This window comes from Olea europaea, chromosome 1 (genome assembly GCF_002742605.1).
Source record: "Olea europaea var. sylvestris chromosome 1, O_europaea_v1, whole genome shotgun sequence".
Lineage (NCBI taxonomy): Eukaryota > Viridiplantae > Streptophyta > Magnoliopsida > Lamiales > Oleaceae > Olea > Olea europaea.
Window position 1 is genome coordinate 23523334 of NC_036237.1, and position 12273 is coordinate 23535606.

The following is a 12273-nucleotide window of genomic DNA, read 5'->3' on the forward strand; positions in this document are numbered from 1 at the left end:
CCTTGCATGTCATTTTAAGTTGAGTAAAGATCAGTCTCCGCATGATGAATCTGACCTTAAATTTATGGAAAATGTGCCATATTCAAATGATGTTGGTTCTGTAATGTACACCATGGTTTGCACACGACCCGATGTTGCACATGCTATAAGTACCTTAAGTAGATTTATGTCCAACCCTGGCCCAGAACATTGGAATGCAATGAAATGGTTGTTATGGTACTTGAAAGGCTTAGCAGACTTAGGCTTATGTTTTAAATCTAGTAAAGAGGGAGTTAGTTTAAAAGGATACGTAGATTTTGACTATGCTGGTGATAGAGATAACAGGAAATCAACTACTACCTATGTGTTTACTTTGTGTGATACTTGTATAAGTTGGAAGTCTCAATTGCAATCAATTGTAGCCTTATCAACTACTGAGGCAGAATATGTGGCTGCAACTGAGGCCATCAAAGAGGCCTTATCGCTGAAAGGTCTTCTAAGTGAGGTAAATGAATTTGTTGAACCTGTTGTTGTTTACTCTGATAGTCAAAGTGCCATACATTTATGTAAAAATCCAGTCTTTCATGAAAGAACTAAACACATAGATGTGAGAATGCACTTTATTAGAAATATTGTTGAAAAAGAATCTATTTTGCTTGAGAAAATCCCTTCCCAGTTTAACCCAGCTGATATGGGTACTAAGGTTCTTCCTCTAAATAAGTTTAAGTCATGTTTGCAACTCTTAAGAATTGATACTGGGTAAACTTTGTGTTTGTGCAGGTTTTATTTGACTTGGTGCTGGAGATCTAGAAAAATTATATCAACTGCTTTAAAGTTTTTGTTATATTTTTTATTCTTGTGTGAGTTTGGATCATTGGCATCAAGGGGGAGATTTATTGGGCTGTGATGCCAAAATTACCTTTTGTGTGTCCAGCCCATTTGGGGCAATGATGATATAAGGTCCAACAGATACTACCCAACCCATTGCCCAATAAATCAATGTTTAACCTGCTGAAACCCGGCCCAAACCAAATTAAACTATGCAAGTCGCTCTGGACCGTTTGATCAACTTAACCTAAAATCTACGGTGGCTACCAATAATATATAAACGAGGGTTGAGACTCGTTTGGCCCTAATTCGAGTCATATTCTCTCTGCCTCTTCGTGATTTTCTCTCGAACCTTCTGGGTCTCTCTCTTCGTGACTGCGTGTCTCCTGCTTCTTCTTTTTCTCTATAAATCTTGAGATTATGTCATTAAACTACTGGTTTTGTGGCCTCTGTGTGTTCCTACAGTCTGTGTGACTGTTCGGTTGAGTTTTGTTAGGAGTTCTCAGTTAGGTCTTAAGTGTTCTTGGTTCATTGAAGTGATTGCCTCTGTGTTTTGTGGTTTGGGACTGTGGTTTATGAGTTTTACATTGTACAGACGGGTACAATGCTAAGATCTGAGCCCTAATCGATGAAATCTTGATGCCTTTGTCTGAGAGTTTTTTGCCTTAGTTGAGTCGATTTGGGTATTTTCTTGTAACATAAACAATTTGTTGACTAGTATTTGATATGTTGTCCCAGTATTTTTCAAATTGAAGAGCGTTACCTTATAGTAATATAGGCATTGATCATTTACAAAGGCAGTATGCTCGTCATCGGGTCCATAAATGAGACTTTGATTATATTCGAAATAGGCATCTATGAAATTCGATAACTTGTATCCTTGATCCCATCTACCAGCTAATCAATTATAGAGAGCAAGAAACTATCTTTGGGACATGCTTTATTCAAGTTTGTGAAGTCTTGACAGGTTAGCCATTTTCGATTATGTTTAAGGACTAGAATGCGGTTACATATCCATACCGGATATTAAGTTTTGCTAATAAAATCATTTTCTAATAGTTTAACAACTTCGCTTTTTAAAGCTTCATGTGTTTCGGAGTTCATTTGTTGTCTCCTTTGTAACTTGCAGTTTTGCTTTGTTATCAATTGTCAGTGCATGATATGCCACTTTTGAGTCAATCCTAATCATATCGGCTTACCTCCAGGCGAACACATCATATTTCACTTTTAGGAAGTCTTTTCATATGTTCAACCGAATCTTTGTCAACTTTTAAAACTGTTGACACATAAAAAATCCAGCCCAAATCGAACGGCCCAAGGAGTAAAGCCCAATTGGAGGATCCCCAAATCAGATAGCCCAAAGAACGAAGTCCAATCGAACAAATCAAGGTGAAGGCCCAAACAAGGGGGCCCAAGAATGCTGTAACGCCATCGCCCAAGTTTGCAAGTCGTCCAGAATCTGAACGAATAGAGTGTCATACGATCGCCCAAAGCTGTTATTCTATTCTCGTCCAAACCTTCAAGTCGCCCAAGGTATCAACAGACATAACGCGTCGTGGTTATCAAGAAATGCAGTTATCAAGGCAGTTGTTAAAGCAGCCCTATCACGTTCCACGACTCAAGGAATTCAATCGAAAGCGATTGAACGATGAAAGGTAATGACAGCAGTTAAAAGGCAGTTTTCATGATAAAATGGCCACTACGAAGAAAGTGGGTAGTTATAGGACGATCAAGGAGTTTTTAAAGCAGTTAATCACAAAGAGATTGACTATGAGGTATAAAAGGGAGAAAGAACATAGAAGCAAAGGACCGAATCCAAAACTCTCGAACAGAGAACATGGAATTTTCATTTCCTTAGTTTTTTAGACTTAAACACTTTTCTTTCAGTAACTCGTGTGCTTGCGCCCCTTGGAGGCACGTTGTTTTTCATTTCCAATTGTAAAGTTCATCGCCAATAAAAGAACACCCCTTTTTGGGACTTTGTCTCAAGAGGTTTTCGTCCCTTACACAATCGTCTGATCCTTTTTAATTGTTAGCGACTTAACCCGCGCGAAACAAAAACATTGTTGAGTCCTATTCGTTGACAGAAAATCTTTCAAGCGCATCAACCTTTGTAGCTTTGTATATGCATTCAGTGATGCAAGTGTCAATGTCATCAACTTCAACCATCACTATCATATTCACCATAGGGTTTTGCAGGGTCGCCTTTCTTAGATTACTAAGGCGGCATCCTCGCAAGACCCTGATCACATTTTATATAAGCTTCTCGAGCGTAAATAGAAAATTTTTCACAAAACTGGCGAAGAGAAATTACCATATTCACTTGTTTCATAGTAGGTCTTTCAAGGATCCCATCGTAAGCGGATCTACTCTCAAGAATGAAAAAATTTATATTTCATTGTTATACCTGGGTTCTTTGCCTAGTTTCACCACTAGATTGGCCTGTCTACGTAGGATCCAACCTTCTATGGTGAAACAGTAAGGATGTGACACGGTGATCCAATTATGATAAGCTTGCATTGCATATGATCGAATGCATTTTCAAACAGAACATTTGCCAAACTCTTGCTATCCAAAAGCATGTGGTTAAAGCTATCACCGGCTGTTATTGCTCATATGATTAGTGCATCACAATAATGACCGGTAATTTTTTCTTATTTGATATGTTTAACCAAAGGAGATTTACGTTACAAATTACCTTGAATCCAGTTATTTTCTGATGCTGATTTACTATTAGCTCCTTTTTTATTTTACAATCCTCTTCTTTGTGCGAGATTGGGTAATGATGCCATTGATGCGTTCTTTGAACTTTTTTCGCTGCATCTTTGGATTATCATCAGTATCTTCGTGACAATCGCTGAGGAGTTCAGTTTTCAAATTCTTATGCTTCTGTTTTGATAAAATCCATTTCTGCCTGGCTCATCTTCGGACAAATTCTCTGATGGTTTAAACTTCAAAATGATGAGATCGTGGTTGCCTTTGTTCTACTTCTCACATGATGCGCCAATTGTTGACCTCGAAATAGTGATCAACAAATTTCTATCACCTAGTCAAGACTTTCTCTTCCTAAACTCGCTGATTCTATGCTCAAGTAGCAACAAGAAGAGAAATAGCCATTTGAAAGGAAGATATTCAGATTTGCATGGTTTTACTTGTTCCAGCTATCTCTATTAATAGATTTCTAGTGAGGCCACGAGGGTAATCACACCCTTTATCTTTATGTTCACATGACAGATTTTCAATTCTAATTGAATCTGTTAGCTTATCACACATGGTTCACCAGTACACGTGTTCCTCATTCATTGATAATGATTTCTGCTGATTAAGCATGTTGACTAACCATTCATGTTCAATTCGCTTTATTGGTGCTTACTAGCTTTGTCTTGTTTTCTCATATGAATTGGTTTTCTTTAGAATGCTCATTAATCTGAGAAAATGATGACTTATAGTTGTTAATCGAAAGTTTTAAGGAAGACAGTGATGAACATGGGCATAAATTCATGGACATGGAATCTGTTTTCCATTGTGTGATTGGTGGAAAGTTTTCAAGTCAAGCATATATATCAGGAAAAGAAGAAGAAGCCGTAAAAATTTTCTTCAAGGAATTCTCTTTTTCTTATTTTTTATATTGAACTCTACGGCACCCCTGTTTGATTATCTTTATGTCAAAACTATTTGTTTCTCGTCCTAATTTTTAATCACATATCCATACAATACAATGTGTTAGACGTAAACTCAAAGTTTTTCACTACTTTTTAACTACACATTTTTACATTTTTAAAAACATCATTTTTTCCAATTTCTCTTTATAATGACTATCAGGCCAAAAGAACAAAAAAATCTAAAGCAATATCGAGAACGGGGAAAAAGTGATGAGAGGGTTAAAAAATATAAGGGTAATTAGCACGAAAGGTCTCTACCTTTCATTTTTTGACATTTTCACCTCTACTTTTCACCTTTCATTACGTAAAAGATCATTTTCATCCATCTTTTAATAAAATAACGATTTTACCTCTCTATTCAAATAAAACAAAAAGAAAAGATGAATTACCAACTGCAGCCATAGTCCTTAAGTTTTTAAAAATTATAAAGAAATCATAAAAATAAAAGATGAATTACGAACTACAACCATAGTTATTTGTTTCTCTTTTTTTTTTTTTATTTGAATAGGAGGGTAAAATTATCATTTTATTGAAAATTTGATAAAAACGACCTTTGCGCAATGAAAGGTAAAAGGTAGGAGTGAAAATGTCAAAAAATAAAAGATATAGACATTTTACACAATAACAATGAAAGGTATGAACCTTTTGTGCTTATTACCCAAGAATATAATATGTGAATATGTTTGGTATACGGTGCTAAATAGAATTTAATAAAATATATTTTTTTCATTCTTTATCAAGAATTTAATTATAATCACATATATAATAGTATACATTATAATTGATGAGATTCTAACTTCTCCTCTTGTCGGGATCAATACATCGTACATGTTAGAAACTTACAAGTCCAATTCCGCTAATCATGTGTTGAAGTAAAAGTAATTTTTCATTTTTTTTTCCTCTTAATTGGTTGTTTTTTAAATGTACAAGCATCTTGCAAGTTATAACTTCAACGTTGTTTATCTACTAATTCTCATCCTACTGTAATTAATTAATCTAAGGAGGCATGTGCATGTACAATAAGCTAAATATGACATGTACAACACTAGCAACGTTTAGCTCCTGTTTCGCGCTATTAAAAATCGGATTTTTAGGAAATTTTGATAAAAGTTGATGAAATATATTGTTAAAAATTATATAAAATGTGTGGTTAAAATTAATTGTTAACTTTGATTTAAACTTTTTTTTTTTTTGGGCAAATTTTAATCCGAACCAAATAGAGACTATGTTGCTTTGATATTAATATTACTAAGCCCATGTTTGGGGTCCATTTTACCAAAATTAATTTTTTTTTCTCTCCTCTTTCTTCTTACAGATTCTCCAAGAAAATAATATTATATGTAAACTAAAAAAAATTTCTTCTTTTTTAACTACACATTCTTAAAAAAATCACTATTCCAATATACATTTTTTCTCCAAAACACATTAAAATGGAGCTCAAACAAGGTTAAATATATTCAAAAATAAAATCATGTTTCTTAAAAATAGTAATTTTAAAATTTAAAATATGGGAAATTCATATTTATAATAGTTTCTTACATTGTTTAGGTGAAATAACCTTTTAAATCAACGTGAGAACTCATAACTAATTAAGAAATCTAGTGAAATTTGGGTGAAAGAAAAAATAAATAGCGATAAACAATGCATTTTTTGCACATGTCGAAGTCCTAAAGAATCCAATTGTGTGAAAGATAGCCCATGAATTTATTTCAATATCAGTAACTATTAAACTTCAATAATATTCAAATTAAATCCCACTAGTGATTGAAAAAAATGTATTTCATTACAATTCCACTCTTCATTAGAAATTCAACTTTTCTTTTGATTTTGAAAGAGCGTTCTATCACATACATTCTGTACAAAAAATTTGTAAAATTTTCTTCAGCTTCTGCAATGGCTCTTTCTTCCTATGATTACAAGAAGAAGTGTACAAAAATCAAATGTGTTGCATGAACAAACCCCTAATCCCTATCTCTATCTATTGCAATCTCCCATTTAGCATCATCACTAGATACTGGTGTTGTTACTGCACCAGTGACTGATGCATCAACTCCTGTTTCTAGACTAACTATCACTGGTTTCATCATTCTACTCATCAACTTTCCTCCAGGGAGTCTTTGCTGTTGCACTACCAGTACTGAGGCGGTGCTTCCAATATCCGTCGACGCTAAAATGTCTCCGACCACGCCGAGTTCCTGGCACTCGCTCCATGCACTAAGCCCCATTAGGATTTGTGATGCTTGGTGGTTCCTTCCAACTATCATTAAATCATAGTTATTTTCCAAGGCTCTAAGGGATGCAGTTAGGCCTACTCCGTCTTTCACAAGCTGTTCTTGGTATATGAAATTCTGGTTTCCATTGTGAGCTTGTCGAACGTCGTCCATTAGAATGTTATCTTGTTTCCTTTCTCTAGCATTGTCGCTTCCAAAAAGAAGATAACGAACAAGTGTTAGAGTGACATTGTTATGTCTCCCCATTCGTGAACCATAATAGAGTGCCTCTGCGTCATCTGGACCACCAATGTAGATGACAGCAACACGATAGATGGATTGAGTGTTGAGAATAGACATTGATCCGGTTAAAGTTCCCCTGTCAACGAGAATGCCGACGGAACATGGGGCCTTTTCCAAGACTTTGATGTCCATGGTCTGAATAGAGCGATTCACTAACCCGATGGAGCCATCGATTTCCCAGTGCTTGTGAAAAGGTAGAATCACAATTGTAGCATTCTGGTCAAGTGCTACTCTGCAGATGTCTTCGTGCATTGTTTCTGCGTGTGAGATGGCACTAAATGATTGGACAGTGACGCATCTTTCATTGCAAAGCTCATATTGGCGCAAGGCATTTATTATATGGCTTGATTTGGAGTTGCTTGGCTGCAGGATTCTCGTGGATTGATGAGAAACAAGCAAGGGATTGGCTCGGCCTACTACCTCTTCAAGTAGGACTGCTATGACCGCAATCGGGCTTTCTTCTGTTGCGTCTGAGGCTTCAAGTATGTTTATGATGGTCGGTACGTTATCTTGGTTTTGGAGGCAAACCAATATTCTGAGCTCAGCATCCTGTTTAGCATGCTGAATTGTCCTCCTCTTGAGAGGAACTCGTTGTTCTGAAGGATCATACATGAACTTTATTAACGGTGTTATGATTGCAGTAACTCCAATCAACGCGATAACAATAATGGAGAACTCTTGATCTGTCAGAAGCTGTCATTAAATCAGTATCATATCAGTTTAGATATAAATCGACGTTGTCGTTTACGAACAAACTTAATTGAAAATAAGTGGTTTTCAATCTTACCAGGCCGTCCTTCCACAAGTTGTAAACAATCAGTTCGCAAATGCCTCTTGCATTCATCATGAGTCCAATCACGAAGGAGTCTTGAAAGTTTATACGCAGATATCTAGACGACAATACTACTGCTCCAATCTTGACTATGCAAGAAAACAAAACTATGGATAAACAAATCCACAATGACTGAAGGTGAATTTTGAAAATGTTCGTTTTCAGACCACTCGTTGTGAGATATATCGGATAGAATATCTTCCCTACCGGGATATCAAGTTTCGAAATCAGGGCTGTTCCCAAAGGCGGCCCTTCAGGCACCATCAAACCTAAGACTAATGGTCCAAGTACAAAGTGCTGGCCAATTAGCTCACTGATTACTCCAACTACAAGAACACATGTAAAAGTTCCAATGATGTAGTTCTCTCCCACAGATTTCCCATGTGGTATTCTTCTTAGAATTCTTAACAGAAGAGGCTTAATTATATACACCAAAAAAACCACAAATAGAAATGCTGCTATAATTCCCACTACTGATTGGAGTGGATTGAAATTCGCCTGTAATATTGAAAGTAATATAACAACTAAGGTTATGCCAATTATATCACATAACATGGATGCTGATACTGCAATACGGCCTAAGTCACTGTTCGACATCTTAAGCTCCGTAAGTAGGCACGAGATGTTTGGAAAAGGTGTTAGACATTGTGACGCTGCAATGAAAGGTAGGGATTCGGCTAGAGTCCCGTCCATGGGGACATAACGAATTAATATGAAAGATAACGGCAAAGTAAGTGCCAATGTAACAAACATTGCTGAGATACCTAAGACAGCTGCCTGCCTTCCTGGTCGGATCATCTTCATCGGATCTGCTTTTACGCCTATCGCGAAAAAGAAGAACATTAGACCGAATGTTGCTCCTGTTACAAATGTCAACGCACCTCTTGGAGGAAATAATAAACTTCCTATGGAACTTTTGTGTCCTAACAATGAAGGGCCAAGCAACATTCCACCCTGGTTTCAAAGAAAATATTGTTAGCTATATTATGGTAATTTTACACCTTATAGCTAACATATCCATTCACGTTTGTTATACACTATAATAAATAAGATTTTAGCTTTTTTTCTAGCACTATTCTATACTCTGAAAATGGAAGAATCTCATTATGTCCAAGAAATATAAACAATATTAGACTTTTCCTTATTTTCTCAATAAAATAGAATACATTTATGTGAATCATTGTTATTCGCAGCCATACGTCTCACTACTATTCTAATTGCCCCATCTACATAAGTCGTTCATCGATTAATTATTCCAGAATCGCTTAAAAGAGAACATGTAATGAAGAAAAATGTTACTGAGAGAAGAATACTTACAAAAATTTGAGTGACCATAGATGATTGTCCAAGAGGCCGGAGGCAGATATCAATCAGCATTGATGTTATAGAAATTAGTGAGAACTGCACTAAAATAAGAGGCACAGAATAATTTAAAGGATTTCTCTTTATCCATACACCAAAAGTTGCAATCTTATCTGCAGCTTGACAAGCAATATATGCATTCCCTTGATCTCCCATTATATTCCAATATGTAATATTTTTCTTTCTCTTAATTTCCTGTTGGAATCCCAGTTGGAAAAACTGATTTTTCAGAAGGAAATATCAATAAAAGGGAAAAAGGAGACAAGAAAAACTGCAATAGCTAAGTTTTCGTCACACACGCATTTACACATACACCTTAATAGCAGGCTTACCTCTAGTTTTGGTGGCTTTGTCTAAGGTGGTTGTTATAGGATGGAGGAAAGAGAAGCCGAAGTGTAGCCAACATTTTTAAGGTCAAAATAAATATAATCATATTTGTTGTAAATGAAAAGTCCATTAAAGTTTATTGGTGAATGACATTTGTACCCCTGTAGCCCTGAAAATTATTATTATTGTATCACTGATTCTTACCTATAAATATAGGGCTTTGGTTTTCAATAATAAACACAAAAAGTTTATTGAGTTTTCTTTATTCTCTTTGAGTTTTCTCTATTCTCTTTTCCTCTTATTTTATAACACGTTATCAACACGAAACTCTTAGAAGGTAGTAATTTTTTTTCATAATCATCTATCACATATATCAAAATTAATTTGATAATACATGAATTTTACATATACATATGTTGAATCTGCAATACGTGATCTCATCTTTCTCGATCATTGTGTTTTCTTTATATCTCTCTTTGAATTAATTAATGTTTTTTCTTTACATCAATCCACGTGCATTTTTATGGAGATATATTTATGTTAAATCAATTGATATGCATTAATTCATATTCCTATATCCTCCTTATATTTAGATTAGCCATTCACGTTCTACACATACTTATAATTTTTTTTGGTTTAATTGGTCAATGTTCTTTGTAAGCAAGCTTCAATTCCAGAAAATAAAATTGTTCTATTTTACTGAATAATCAAATTTCAAAAAGTAAAATTTCATAAAACAATTTATCAAAATTTTAAACTAAAGCTTTTAATAATATGACCATGATCTTTCATTACGTGCGACTATCTCCACTACCCGGGGATCGATAAACCTTTTGAATCTTATAAACCAAAGAGATATGACTTTACACTAGCCCGTCGTGCAAACCTCTCACTGGGGGCCCGCTATGCCAAAAGCAAGAGAAACCCCATCCCAAGGATCAGAAAAAAATGGGTCCGTATCTCCTGCGAGAATGATTTGGAAGATCCAATACCAAATGGTAATTTTTTGTTTTCAGAAGAAGTTTTTTAGTATGACAAATCAAACTCCTTTTAGCAATTTTAATTTTTAAAACAGGCCTTCGAAATAGATTTATGAAGGAGAGAAAAGATCATCGAAATTTTCCTTCAATTTTCGTTTTATCCTATATTTTTAGTCTTCCCATAACCATTTTATGAAGATGATTTTTTTTTTTCCCTACTACAGAAAATATGCACATCAATATAAGTAGTAATTTCATTAATTTATATATATTAAATAAATCATTCTCCAAAAGTTCATTAGTACTCTTTAATAAACATAGTGCACAAAAAATCCCTTTCACAGAATGTAATAAAACAAACAAACCCAAGAAAACAGAAATTTAGTATTTCACAGGGGCTTTAGTTTAGCCTGTATCATCAATTTGCTTGTTATAATATCTCTGATGCTTTAAACTGATGCAGGTATGGCCTTTAATATAGAGTAGGAATGGCATGATAGTCTAGTTTGCTGAATTTTCATCCCATATACTTGCTTGTTTCCCAATCTTGTGAAGAACCCTGATGACCTCTTCAGTTGTCACATTGCCAGTTACAGTAACCTTGTTCAATCTTGTGTCAATATCGTATGTTTCTATATCTGCATCAAGCATCAACAGACATTGTTAACTTTTTGGGGTGTTATATATAAACAATCCGTTAAATAAGTTAGAGCGGAGGTTTGATATCTTTATTAGTGGATACTATATAGAATCACCTCGTCCAAAAAATTAAATTGGCACAGAGAATACATGTTTATTTTAGATTTTATTTGGATTGCAGCTTTCTCCAGATCTCCGAGGAAAGCATGAAAAAAAGGCTCAAAGCCCAGGAGTGAAGGATAACAATTTCTTCATTACCAAAAATAGAATAACAAAATGTGATTATATCTATCGAACAATACTCTGAGAAATAGAATTTTTCGAAAGGAGATCTAAATGCTACCTTCAATCTTCTTGATGGTCTTTAAGATTTTCTTAATGCATTCATCGCAGTGTAAGCCTACCTTCAACTCCACTACCTAAACATAGACAAATATTTGCATAAATGAGATCACAAGAAATAATTGTGCATATATAACTATAAATTTTGTGTGTCATAATGTACAGTTTTGAGGAACTTACATTGGCCATATTCACTATATGAATCTGAAGAACTGCTTATAATGATATCTTGTAATTCTGAAGCAAAACAAATTAACTGGTGAGAACTATGTTGACAGGAAAAGAAACTAGATATCTGAAAAAGATAGAATGTAAGGATCTATACTTGCTCCAATAAACCTGCTGATGAGTTGATTCTTAAGTTTCTTGATAGTTGCAGGTTCTCTTGGTAACTAATTGGAGAAGATGAAGTTGTTGCAGTGGTGAATGATTGGATGTTGGTGAAATTTGTTGCATATAAATATAAAATTGTAGGGAGGGAATATGATTCTTTCTTTGTCTGTGATGAGAATTTTACTTTGTTAAAAGCTCCTTTAACTCACTTTTCTTGACTTAAGGCTCATTATCCTCCGCTGGAGGTGGCAAATGTTGATGACAGGTTTAAATGGGACAGGAAAATGAGTGCGAAAGCTCCTTTAACTTTCTTTTGTTCACATTGTGAAAAATAACATTGTTGTCCGCATGAAATCTCGCTTTTGTCAGGTTTTATATTGGACAAGAAAAGGGCCACGAGAAAGATGCTCCACCTATTTCTAGTTTAGGCCCAAGTTTTGAAAATATGTAAATAGAAGCTACAGGAGGCCCCGGTC

The 12273-nt window shown here is 35.0% G+C and overlaps 2 protein-coding genes across 3 annotated transcripts; both read right to left on the minus strand.

Annotated features, from left to right (window-relative positions):
- Nucleotides 1-6235: 6235 nt before the first annotated feature.
- On the minus strand, nucleotides 6236-9602 carry LOC111397589 (cation/H(+) antiporter 15-like). Its single transcript, XM_023024591.1, has 3 exons — nucleotides 9132-9602; nucleotides 7770-8768; nucleotides 6236-7675 (listed from the first exon to the last, which is right to left on the minus strand). The coding sequence occupies exons 1-3, from the start codon at nucleotides 9330-9332 to the stop codon at nucleotides 6431-6433; spliced, it is 2445 nt and encodes an 814-aa protein (XP_022880359.1). The 5' UTR covers nucleotides 9333-9602; the 3' UTR covers nucleotides 6236-6430.
- Nucleotides 9603-10766: 1164 nt separating this feature from the next.
- LOC111397712 (copper transport protein CCH) lies at nucleotides 10767-11981 on the minus strand. 2 transcript variants are annotated; one of them, XM_023024717.1, is made up of 4 exons: nucleotides 11804-11981; nucleotides 11645-11701; nucleotides 11466-11541; nucleotides 10767-11121 (listed from the first exon to the last, which is right to left on the minus strand). In XM_023024717.1, the coding sequence occupies exons 2-4, from the start codon at nucleotides 11651-11653 to the stop codon at nucleotides 10985-10987; spliced, it is 222 nt and encodes a 73-aa protein (XP_022880485.1). In that variant the 5' UTR covers nucleotides 11654-11701; nucleotides 11804-11981; the 3' UTR covers nucleotides 10767-10984. The 2 variants fall into 2 exon arrangements, with proteins under 2 accessions (XP_022880485.1, XP_022880480.1); XM_023024712.1 differs by having other exon boundaries at nucleotides 11790-11976.
- Between the last annotated feature and the right edge of the window lie 292 nt (nucleotides 11982-12273).

Excerpts from the sequence above, each read along its gene's own strand:
- LOC111397712 (XM_023024717.1), bottom strand. Across the intron at positions 11,122-11,465 it reads GACCATCAAGAAGATTGAAG|ATATAGAAACATACGATATT; the intron begins GTAGCATTTAGA and ends TGCTTGATGCAG.
- LOC111397589 (XM_023024591.1), bottom strand. The coding sequence starts at position 9,332 with ATGGGAGATCAAGGGAATGCATATATTGCTTGTCAAGCTGCAGATAAG. Across the intron at positions 8,769-9,131 it reads CTATGGTCACTCAAATTTTT|GGTGGAATGTTGCTTGGCCC; the intron begins GTAAGTATTCTT and ends CTTTGAAACCAG. Across the intron at positions 7,676-7,769 it reads ACTTGTGGAAGGACGGCCTG|CTTCTGACAGATCAAGAGTT; the intron begins GTAAGATTGAAA and ends ATTTAATGACAG.